The 12,018-nt window shown below is 36.1% G+C and overlaps 1 protein-coding gene across 3 annotated transcripts; it reads left to right on the top strand.

The window, feature by feature from the left end:
- Positions 1 to 3,202, top strand: LOC132192153 (ethylene-responsive transcription factor RAP2-7-like). 3 transcript variants are annotated; one of them, XM_059607400.1, is made up of 10 exons: positions 1 to 752; positions 893 to 918; positions 1,051 to 1,081; positions 1,200 to 1,287; positions 1,398 to 1,543; positions 1,679 to 1,723; positions 1,827 to 1,930; positions 2,057 to 2,190; positions 2,361 to 2,477; positions 2,587 to 3,202. In XM_059607400.1, the coding sequence occupies exons 1-10, from the start codon at positions 238 to 240 to the stop codon at positions 2,866 to 2,868; spliced, it is 1,488 nt and encodes a 495-aa protein (XP_059463383.1). In that variant the 5' UTR covers positions 1 to 237; the 3' UTR covers positions 2,869 to 3,202. The 3 variants fall into 3 exon arrangements, with proteins under 3 accessions (XP_059463383.1, XP_059463382.1, XP_059463385.1); XM_059607399.1 differs by having other exon boundaries at positions 2,054 to 2,190; XM_059607402.1 differs by lacking the exon at positions 1,679 to 1,723 and having other exon boundaries at positions 2,054 to 2,190.
- The last annotated feature ends 8,816 nt before the right edge of the window (positions 3,203 to 12,018 follow it).

Here is a 12,018-nt window from a genome sequence, read left to right as displayed (position 1 = left end):
CAAAGTTTTCCCTCTGCATGAAAATCACACAGCCGGCTATGATTCCAATTCGCCGGCAACTCTCCACCTGAGCCAAAAACGGAGAGGAAGAAATTGAGAAAAGAAAAAAGCAATCTCTCTCACTCTGTCACTGATATTAATTTCATTGTTTTACTAGTTATTGTTAGCCGTAACGCTAAGAATTTTGTTTTCTTTTAAGAGACGATTTGTGTTGGAGGTGAATTTAGAAGGAAAAAAATGCTGGATCTTAATTTGAGCGTGGGTTCAGCGAATTCGGGCTCGGATTCAAAGGGAACAGTGACGGAGAAGCTTCGACACTTCTCCGGAAGCCCGAAGGAGAGCTCCGGAAGCTTCAATTCCTCCACAGTCAGTGCCGGCGACGAGGTCTCCACCTCCAACTACGACACCGCTTTCGCCTACAGCTTCAGCATTCTCAAGAATACCAGCGCCGAAGAGCTCGACAAGTGCAACCGTACCATTCAGTTGTTTCCGGTTACCGGAGCAGGAGAGGAAGAGTCCGACGTGGCCAGGTCCGGGCTCGGGTTCGGGCAGTCCTTGAGGAAGGAGTGGCTGGATCTCACCTCCAGTTACGGCGGAGTGGGCGCGAAGGAGAGGATCGTGGCCCCGCAGCCGGAGGAACAGCCACAGAGACAGCAGGTGAGGAAGAGCCGGCGGGGGCCGAGGTCTCGGAGCTCGCAGTATCGCGGCGTTACGTTTTACCGAAGAACTGGAAGATGGGAATCGCATATTTGGTCAGTAATTCACAACCGTAATTTTATTGTTATTTTAATCGTTGTCGTTATAAAGCTCTGATTAATTAATGTTTTGTTATGGATACTCCTCGGATCATTTTCGCAGTGGTTTTACTTTCGGGTGCTTTTTTTCTGTGTAGGGATTGTGGGAAGCAAGTTTACTTGGGTAAGGAAAAGTTTGCCACGTAGTAATTCTTTTCTTTCTTTGATTTTTGGTTGTTGATTTAGTTAGAAAGAAAGCCGGTACAAATAATCTCGGTGTTTGATTATTAATTGGGTTTTCTTGATGTTTTTTAAGGAGGATTTGACACTGCTCATGCTGCGGCTAGGTATAAATAATTGTGTTTGTGAATTCACATTGTAATGGCAGTTTCATTTGTTTGATGTGCAATTATCTTGGGGATAATCTTGTGTGAATTTTTATGGCAATTGGGTTCTTGATCTCAGGGCGTATGATCGGGCTGCTATCAAGTTTCGGGGAATGGATGCTGATATCAATTTCAATATCAGTGAATATGATGAAGATATTAAGCATGTGGGTGTGAATTTCTGTGGAGTTAATGTTGGTGAATGAATTTAGCCTATTGTTTTAAACATAAATGTTTATTGAGATTGTTAGTCATATAGCAATGATTGTCTCTGCAGATGAGTAATTTTACCAAGGAAGAATTTGTTCATATCCTGCGTCGACAGAGCACTGGGTTTTCAAGGGGAAGCTCCAAGTATAGGGGAGTGACATTGCACAAATGTGGGCGATGGGAAGCTCGAATGGGGCAGTTTCTGGGCAAGAAGTGAGTCAGCTGAATTTAGCATGCCTGAATAGGTTTATCTCCCACTATATAGTAAAGGGAGAAACTGAGAGTGTTGATTGAATAGGTTTATGGGAACAGTTGGGAATTTGGTTTTCATTGATTGCTTCCCTGCAGGTATATATATCTTGGGCTATTCGATAGCGAGATGGAGGCTGCAAGGTCTTACCGATTATATATGGGATGTCTATTGTGCTGGTATCAAAAATATTTGACCTGTTCTCCATTTAACTTGATACGATTTTTTGTGTTATCTGTATATCAGGGCATATGACAAGGCTGCCATTAAATGCAATGGAAGGGAAGCGGTCACCAACTTTGAACCAAGCTCATATGAAGGGGAGATTATGGCTGAGGCCGAAAATGGAGGTACTTTTTGTTGTTAAGAACTCTTTTTGTTTGGTTGTGATCTTTGTTTTCTGGAATACTTGTGTTGTGTAGTAACTTTACCAACCCTTTCTACATAAATCCTTGCCTGATCATTTGATACAGAAGGCAATCAAAGCCTTGATCTTCAATTGGGAATTGCTCCCCCATCTTGTTCTAATGGGGCAATGGAGAACATCAATGCGAGCTGTCTTCATTTTCAGCGTGGCTGCGAGGACATGGCTATTGATAGAAGACGGAGGGTAATAATGCAATGCTGACATCAATTTGTTAAATTCCTCTCTAAGTTCAATTGAGATCTGCGTTTGTATTTTTCAAATAGGTCCTTTTGATTTTGTATATTTTCTTGATTCACAAGTGGGGTTAGGTCATTCATTAGCTTCCTTAGTGAACTACCATTACTCTTCTGCAGATTGAGAATTCTGCTTCGGCAACAGTTAGGGCTCATCACCTTCATGGACCTCCAAAGGCATCTGAGCACCCTCCAGTCTGGAGTCGCGTGAATTCTAGTTTCTTTTCTAGCCATAAGGTAAATTTCCATTCCTAGTATAAGTTTCCTGCTAGATGTCGTCAATAAACCCACATTGGTCCCTTTCCCATTTCTCTAATTTATGATGCCATTACATTGTTGTTTACAGGAAAGAGCAATGGAGAATAGGATGGAAGTTGATACCCTACCAAATTGGTCATGGCAAATCCACAATCCTTATGGTGGGGCGACTCAAGTGCCTCTCTTCTCTGCTGCAGCATCATCAGGATTCCCTTCAACAAGCACCACTTTGCCATCAGCTGCTGTTGGTCAACATCCCTTTCCAAATATAACTATCCATCAACCACCATTTTTCGCCGTCAATCACCCTCACCACCAAAGTATCCAATTTCCACTGCAGGAGCTGAAACCAGTACCAGGAAGAACATAGCAACAACCTGGAAATCTTCCATTTTGTCTTGAAAGCAGAAGATGGGTAGGCAAACTAGGAAAAAAGAAAAGAAAAGAGTGGTAAATGAATTTGTTGGTTCCGGGGCATTTTTAGATATGAATATATGATCCAATAGGTTGATAATCTTTTGTTCCATGTAAAGCTTATCAAACTTAAGCACCTTATATAGACTGGTCGTATTGGTTATATATTTGGATATCTTTGCCTCCACATATATATGACTAGTCTTGTGTTGCATCAATGTTCTGCGCAGGCTTCCAATGTATGTCATGTGAAATGATTTCAAGAGAAAATAGTCTCACTTCAAAATGTTGGATTATGTTTGAGGTTGTTTATGCGTATATCATGCTTGAAAATCTCTCTTCTCATACGCCCTTTGGGTCACAATTTCACTTGATTTATCCCATGCCCTTGCAAAATGGCCTTGCTAAATGGAACCTACACTAATCCAATTAATGGAAACTCTCCTACACTAACAAAAATGTAACGGCTTATAAACTCAATACAATTTTTGTAAATTAGGATTAAGAGATTTGACTCATTTAATTAAATAGGTCAAATTAAGTTTAATTTATTTAGTCTTATGCATATACTTTTACACGATTATCTTATACACATACTTTAACATGATTGAAACTCGACACCCAAATACAAATTGATACTCATAATCGGCTAACTTGAGTTGAGAGTTACAGTTAGTCACACTTCTATGTAAAGCAACAATGAGATATAGCCATAAAGGGAGTAATTATATATTATTATTATTATGTGATAGAGTTAATTATTGATAGGCCATTCAAAATAATAGACCTACTTCCATTAAAACTCTGTTCAATATCCATTAAACCTTCTGAATTGGAGTCGAAAATAAAAATAAAAACTGCATTTTCCTCGAAGTTTGAGTTGATAAGAATGGTAATCTTGTATTCTTGGTTGTTCCTTTTCCTCATTTTCCTCCTTTTGTTTGTCCTTCCATCTCCAACAGAACGCCACGTGTACCGACCCCCTAGCTTAGCTTAAAGGGTAATTCCCGCATTCCTCGGCTTTGCATGAGGTTCGTACAAAGCAGCAGGCAGCGTGAAAAGCCTGTGGTTTTGTGTACTTTGCATTAGGGAGTCTGCAGTCTGCAGCCTTTTGAAAGCCTTGGTTATCTCTTCCTTTAACTCTCTCTTCCCGAACTTCATGGCTACGGCCTACGAGGAGCCTATGACTTGTTCTTCTTCTTATCTTCGTTCTTCTTCTCCTGTTTCTTTCTTTGTTGGGCTCTATGCTATTTCCCATGGCTAGGCCGGGGATCTTGATAATAATATATATATTTATTTCCTCAGAGCCCAGAGGCAGTGTGCTTGCTGCAGTATTTATTTAGTATGAGTAGTCAAAGCTTTTACAGTTTCCACGTTGGGTATTCAAGAAAACTCTATTAAAGGAGATGCTTCATCTTCATGCCTTGTGAGTATTTCAACTCCATCTTGGCTGTGCTTTTTGGGATGCTTTTCTCTGTCTAGCTAGCTAGGGCATGGCCTCACGGCGTGCCTCTCACCACCCTCTTTGATCTTTGCCATTATGTACTATGATTTGTAATTTAGTATTGAGTAATGTTAAAGAATGGTTTTTGGAAGGTCTTTTGTTTTTTTTTGTTTTTATTTTTGTTTTTTTGGAACAAATTATTGATCAATGACGGAGGAGTTAATAAGTTTATGAAAAAATTGTCATTGATGAAAGAGACAACTGGTGATTAGAGACGTGATTCGTCGGTTTATGCTGCAGATTTATTTACTGATTGTGATGATGATATTTCTAACGTGTTGTTTTGTAAATAGCCCTAGAAACCATTGGGTATGTCATAGATAACGTTAGAGCTGTAGAGTTTTTAATTTGTATTTTTGGCGTTGTATGATGGAGCATTTTGCTCTAGATTGATTTTATATCAATGAAGATAACTTGTTTGTTCAAAACAAAAAAAATAAAAATATAGAGTAATGTTACTAAAAAGACAAATAGACAAATGGTACTAGACCTGCCCAAAAAGAAATTTTGGGTAGAACTGTAGACGTCTTATATTTTCTTAATAAAATTGGAAAAATAAAGAAATAGCGGAATAAATAGGAAATGAAAGATAAAATATTTTAGGAGTGGTTCAGTGTTACATAGCTGCATCTATTATTAGGGAATTGAAGAGTTCAAAATGATATATCTTGTTCTTATTGCTTGATTCATTACAATACAAATAGTACTTCCTATCCTATATATAGAGAAATTGTAATAAGTGAAGAAAATATAAAAGGGTAGGTGAAGATGATATTAGATTGTGTTCAAATCTAATTACCTAAAAGATAAGAGACAATCAAATCTAAAATCAATTAAAATTTCAAACCTGTTCATAAATTCCATCAAATATCAACTGTTGCTACTTGATTTACGTATCAAATTAAAGACTGTTGTACATATATATGATGTGCTTGACCTACAAAAAGAGACAAACTCTGTCTCTTATGTTCTATTAACTCTCAATCAAATGAAACTACACACAAAAAGAAAAAAAAATCCAATTAAGGCCAGGCAAGAAAGAAGCAATTTAAATTAATTAAAGAGTGAGACATGAAAAGAGAAGGCCCCATGTCTCTCATGCATGTTAATTGACTGTGACCACGTACTAGATCTGCTAAAAGGAAGTCTCATTAATGCTCAGTGCCTGCTAAATGATCAGTTTTCATATAATTGGTCTGAATATACAGTGAGGTTTCATAACATTGAATACAGTAAAAATGAATCTACTTGAAGATTGTTTGCCTCCAATCAGAAAAAGTAGTGGCACTCATTTCCAGGGAATTCATTTTCATCCGACCCTTGTTTGCCTTAAAAAGGAGACGAGAGAAACTCAGAGATATGTGCAGAGAAAAATACTACCCCCACCCCCCTTGACATTGACGCATCATCTTTATAAAAATTTCTGTTGGAACTAATCACTCATATTAGAATATCAGTTGTTGGTCAAGTAGAAGGGAATGGAGTGAACGATAGTATGGTACAGGTCCAAAATAAGTCCATACAATTGGTGTTTAGGGTTTATATATATATATATGTGTGTGTGTGTTATGATATAAACCTGAATCATTAATAGAAAAATACAGTCGCACTATCTGTGGACATAGACACATTGTCGAACCACGTTAAATCTGTATCTCAACTCTTTCTTTTCGATTTTATATTATTCATCATTATTGTGCACAGTAACAACAACTTATTTGTCCGGACATGTTTCGAGCACGTGAACGAGCTTATTTATATTTGTTATCCGAATTACTAGCCTCATGTGGGTAACATTGTGGTCAAAGGAAGCATGTGAACCCAGACTTAAGTTCATGTTAAAAAAAGGATCATGATTCATGAGTGACCTGAGCCCAAGAGCAGGGCGTCCACGTGAACACGGGATTTGGATTTTCGGGAGGACCAAATAATTTTTATAGAACCCATTTGCACAGGCAGGTATTTGACATGTGGACGAGTTCTTTCACATTTATTATTCGAATTGCTAACAATCTAAACAACAAAGTAACGAAGATGTTTATAAACAAGGACACACGGAGAGCTGTAAACCCCATAGTTTAACCGACAGTGTGGGCTGTGGCTACAATTTGGTTTACCATTGAAAGACAGAGATCGATCGAGCTCAAGTGCGGTTAACGAGAAAAAGAAATTACCAAACAAATGATGGCTTCTATTCATTTATTTATTTTTTTGGTTATAGTCCATATGCCACCGTCACATAAGCTACAATCAAAATCAATTATTTAACTATGTGGTCACTGATAAATGTCATATGAACTTGTAAATTGATATAACAGTCTACATGATACTGTTACGTTAGTCACAACCAAATTTTATTGTTTAGTAATTGCCGTAATAATCCATATATATATATATATATATATATATATATTGTGAAAGTTTGTAAGAAATTTGCACTTATTTGTGTTTCAAACAAACGTTAACAATTGTGTCGGACTTGTTTGGGAATCAAACAGATTAGGTGAACATAAAACATATTTGTCGTGTCATAAAGAGGGGGTGCTAATTATTATCTAATCTCATGCAATGATGAGAAATCTCAAACATAAACAGAAAGTTTCGATTAAAATGGAAAAAGATAACAAGAAATGGAATGATATAAAAAAAGCAAAACATAAATAGCATGGGCAATCAATTTATCTCGTCTGGCACCAAGGATTTTGGCATGTTTCACGAAGATGAAGTGACAGAGAGCTTATGACTTTTCTTGTTCAGTCATTTGTTCATGAATTTCTTATTTCAAATGATGGGATATTCCCCATTACCTCTATTTTGACTCAATTTTTTCTTACTCTTTTTTCTTTTCTAATTTAAGATTAGAACCTTTCGTAACCTAATTCAAGTGCCTTCTATTTTATTTTAATGTAAAACACTTTTGATAAAATGTTTTCCGGTGGTTGGCAACACTTGAAAAACGTAACGCCATATTGTTTTTGCAAAATACAATTTGATTGAAATGATAATTTTAAAAATCACTTTATTTTTTAAGGGATACAAGAATAATACAAGGGAGACTTCTAAAATTATCCATATACCATTCCTTCTAGGGGCGGAACTAGCATTTAGAATTTGGGAAAAAGGGTAAAATTCTAATTTAAAAAAAAGAAGAAGCTATATATAAGGGCATTTTTAAAAAAATTTAGAAAAACATGGGGCTTGGGGGGCTGCCCCCATGTGTTTCCGCCCCTACATCCCCGCCGCGGGCAAGAAAATAGAAAAGACCTCCCAATCAGAGAAAAAAAAAATCACGAACTTTTAATTTTTGCACTGTTGGTATCTCAAAAAAAAAAAAAATAATTAATTAATTAATTTCACTCCACCTTAGAGTTTATGGTTAAATCAAATGGTAAACAGGTCAAATGCCCCTTATACCCTTGTAAAATTTATAAAAATACAAATTTATCCTTAATTAAAAAAAAAAAAAAAAAAAGGAGACTAAATCTTAATGAAACACATGGCAGTGGGTCAGCCTTTAAAAAAAAAAAAAAATGGGTGTTTTGAAAATTTTGGCATCCTGTTAGTATTTAACGGACAAATTGGCTAAAAGGTTTGAAGTTCACCTCTATCATTAAAAGGTTCATTTACATTTCTCTTTGTTTAGTCTATTTAGGTTGGTCTCTTTTAGTGCTACAACAACATTATAGTCTTAGATTTTTATTTATTTATTTATTTTTTAAATCTATTCTATTCTTATTTTTTATTTATTTTTCAAGTTAGGAAAAAAAATATATTGAAGGGCCAAAAAAAGATTTTTATTTTTTATTTTTTATTTTTTTTCATTTTTCATAATGTAGTCATTATCATGTGGTATTAATTAATATAGCTTTCACTAAAAAATAAAATTTGCAGGGGCATATGATAATGAGGAGGATAATATATATATTAAAAAAAAAAAAAAAGAAACTTATAAAATAAGGTCATTATTGTCAAATTTTAACCAATTATGATGGTTTGAAGTTAAAGGCTTAATGAGAAAAAAAATATATAATAAAATAAAATTATGCTACCATCAAAAGTACTCTCATGTTGCATATGGACAAAAATTACATATCAAAATACTCTCAAAGTATTCTAGATGGATTCTGATCGAGTGCAATGAGTTGCTTATGTGAGAGGGCACCTGGGCCTCACCTACTCGAACAGGGAGCTCATGCACTTGATTGGTCTGGACACCTGTCTAAGTAGGTGAATGCTCGAGTGTCCTCTCACATAAACTTTTTATATTGCATGCAATACGGACAGCTCATTATACCGGATCTCTATCTGCCTAAACAAACTCAAAGACCAAGAAAAAGTAGGACTTTTGTACCCTTTTTAAACTTTAAAAAATGATGTGACTTTTAAATGAATCACTATTGAATTTTGAGTTTGTAAGCAGCCAATTTAACATTTTTTTAGTCTTTTCTAAAATCTCTTCACATAGTTAAAAAGTATTATTCCACCTCCATGAGCCAATCAAGGAGATCCTTATTAATCATTAATTAAAGGGTGAGAGATCACTTTTACTCGAAAATCATGATCTTGTACTATATCCGCCTTCTCATTCGTTGAAACATCATATCTTCAACCTTTTCATCACGATTAAATTTTCTATGATATTAAAATTCTTATATTTGTAAGATGTTACATGTATCATGTATGCCCGATTATGCTATAGCTACCACTGAAATTCTTGCATCTAGTATTGTATTTGATGAACTTTGGAAATGTTGCTGCCTGCAAAGTTTGATTCTTTATAACGTTGACTCCTAGGCTTTATGGCCTTGCTCATTTGTTGCAAGTCATGGAAATGTTACACGAGCTAACTCATATAGCAGCACAAAAAGGAAGAAAAAAAAAAAAAAAAAAACAAATATAGTAGAAGGCGATCGAAAATAGAAGAATATGTTTTTCTCTTGAATTCTTAAAATACTCAACAAATAATTTTTTTTTTTTTTTTTTTTAATTTTTTGATAAAAGGGAGATAAAAATCCTACTTATTCTCGGTCCCTGAGTTTGTCTAGATAGATAGGGATCGGATGCAATGAGCTGTCCGTATTGCATGCAATATGGGAAGTTCATGTGAGAGGACACTTGGGCCTCTATCTGCTTAGACAGGTGTTTGGACAATTCGACCAAATGTTTGAGCTCCGTGTTTGAGTAAATGAGACCCAGGTGCCCTCTCACATAAACAGTTCATTGCACCTAATCGAATTCCGTATATGATATTTTGAGAGTATTTTGATGGTCTAATGAATGTCCATATGCAAGATGAGACTATTTTTTGATGGTAACATATGAGCAATATTGCTATTGACCACATTTAAAAGCCCAAAAACATTTGAGGAAAACAAAAAAAAACTTAGGTCATCTGGCTCATGATCAGTGACACCAAATTCTTCACCCTTCACCACCATCTGCACAAGACGTAACTCTATGGATTTTCTAAAAATCGACCATGAACAATGACTTTTAATAAGGTGGAGATTAGCATTTGCTTCAATAGTAACTTTAAATTTTTCTTCTTCACATCCTATTGCCCATTTGCTCTTACTTCAGAAAATGAGAGTACTTTAACGGTAAATTAAGTTTGTTACAATCTAAGTGTCCCACATGATTTAAGTATAATATTAATCATGTATATATAAGTTTTTGAGCACCTTCTCACTACAAGCTGATTTTCAATGATGAGTTTCACCAAAAATTTGTTTCATTAAAATGATATTTAAGATCGTAACATAAATTGTCACCATTCTATTGGCCTTCGTAACTCGGGAAAGGTTTTTGATGGAAAAAATGAAACTTCATCATTGTTGTCCTTAAAAGGCTTTCATTTTCTCTCTTTGTCAATTTTCCCCCTACTCTCGGTTGATGACTTCCCCATTTTTAGTCGAATCGTAAGGGCAAGCTTAATGCAAAAGTTCAAAGTTTGAAAATGGGAAATTATTAAACCTATGACCTCCATTTTAAAACTAAAGAAAATGTTCCAAATTGTAAAATACTTCAGCTGTCTCTATTTATAGGCTATTTGAAAAATCAAGCATTTTTAAGACATTAAATAATAAAGTACCTAACCAATACGCCAAAGGCTCCAAAGCTAATGAAACGTGAAAAATTAGGCTCTTAAACGTATTTTATATTAGGCTGACTCAATCTAGCACCCATACCCAAAATTGGACCCCACTAGAATCATAATAATCTCACACTTCCGTGCCGACATCTACAACCTATTCTATGGAGGCTTTCACTACAAATCTAATAACTCTTTCCACTTTTGTAACTACTTCATTCAAGCATGTGACTAAATCTAGTAACTGAAATTCAAACACGTAACATAACTCCTGCTTTGATATCAATGTTAGGTACCTAGTGGGTGTGCTAAAAGCGCTAGAGCGTAGAAAGTCATGCCCAAAACATATCTCATGTACTCAAAATTGGACCCGTAAGAATCATAACAAAAGGTCTTTGAAAAAAAAAAATCAATCGAAGAAAAGCAAACCCACTATCACAAGCTGGCAGATCCACCTTAATTAAAGTTTGGATGGAAAATTCAACATGGGACCAGACAATTTGGGGGACATACCATAAAGGTGAAACCCTCCTCCATGCCCAACTAGTTAATAATGTTTCATGGATTTGAGAAAGGCATCTTGAAAACTATCGACGGTAGATCTCTGGCATCTAAAACTAGAAGTTTAGGCAACAACATCCTAGAAGTAACTAACTCTAAACCGTATCCGTAATACAAACCATCATTGCCAAACATCCTGAATTCCCTTGCTTGCTTCAAGTTATAGTCGGACCAAAAAGTACACAAATATTAATATGCTATGAAACCGCCTCCATCAATGTTTCTAGAGTTATTCCCCATCCTCCCCTCCCCCCTCCCAGTCACACTCACACACTTGAATACACACTGAAAATATCCATCCTAACCTCCCATTTGTATAATGCATGTATGCCCATGACAAAAATTTAAAAAAAAAAAAAAAAAAAAAAAAATTTAGATAGGTAGGTTGTGTAGCCCGTAGTTGTTTTGATACCAAAGAGCGCATGTCTCTCTCCCATTTTCTCTCTTGCTTCTTATCTCACCTTCTGCTCCTTAACCACCCCCACACCCTCAAACTTTTTTCTGTGTTTGGTATGCATCTTAGATGCCAAATTTCCACCACCTTCTACACATACGCGTTGACCATCCTTCATCTTCAACCTCCAATCCTTCGTTTGGAGTTCTCCATGTGCACGTGTTGCACATGTCGTCGTCCCATATACTCCATTTTACTATTTTAGGCTATGCGTCAAATGACTCTCCTCTTTGCATCTCCATACTTGGTACCCTTTTTGGGTTTATGGAGAATCTCAAATCTTGTTGCAGACCATGTTACTGTGTCCTCTATGCCTTCACTGTAGAGTATCAGTCTCATCGAATGTCGCGATGGTGTTACGCCCAAGCAACTCCGATCCAATCAGTTCCCGTACGCTCTCCCCCGTTGTGACTTTCAAGTTCGCTTCTTGTTGTAGCTGGTGTATCATATGCTTCTATGGACTGCCGGATCAAAATGCCAATTGTGGTGGCCTTTT

Source organism: Corylus avellana, chromosome ca9 (genome assembly GCF_901000735.1).
Source record: "Corylus avellana chromosome ca9, CavTom2PMs-1.0".
Classification (NCBI taxonomy): domain Eukaryota; kingdom Viridiplantae; phylum Streptophyta; class Magnoliopsida; order Fagales; family Betulaceae; genus Corylus; species Corylus avellana.
The sequence above is the reverse complement of the archived record's forward strand: the minus strand, read 5'-3'. Positions and strand labels throughout refer to the sequence as shown.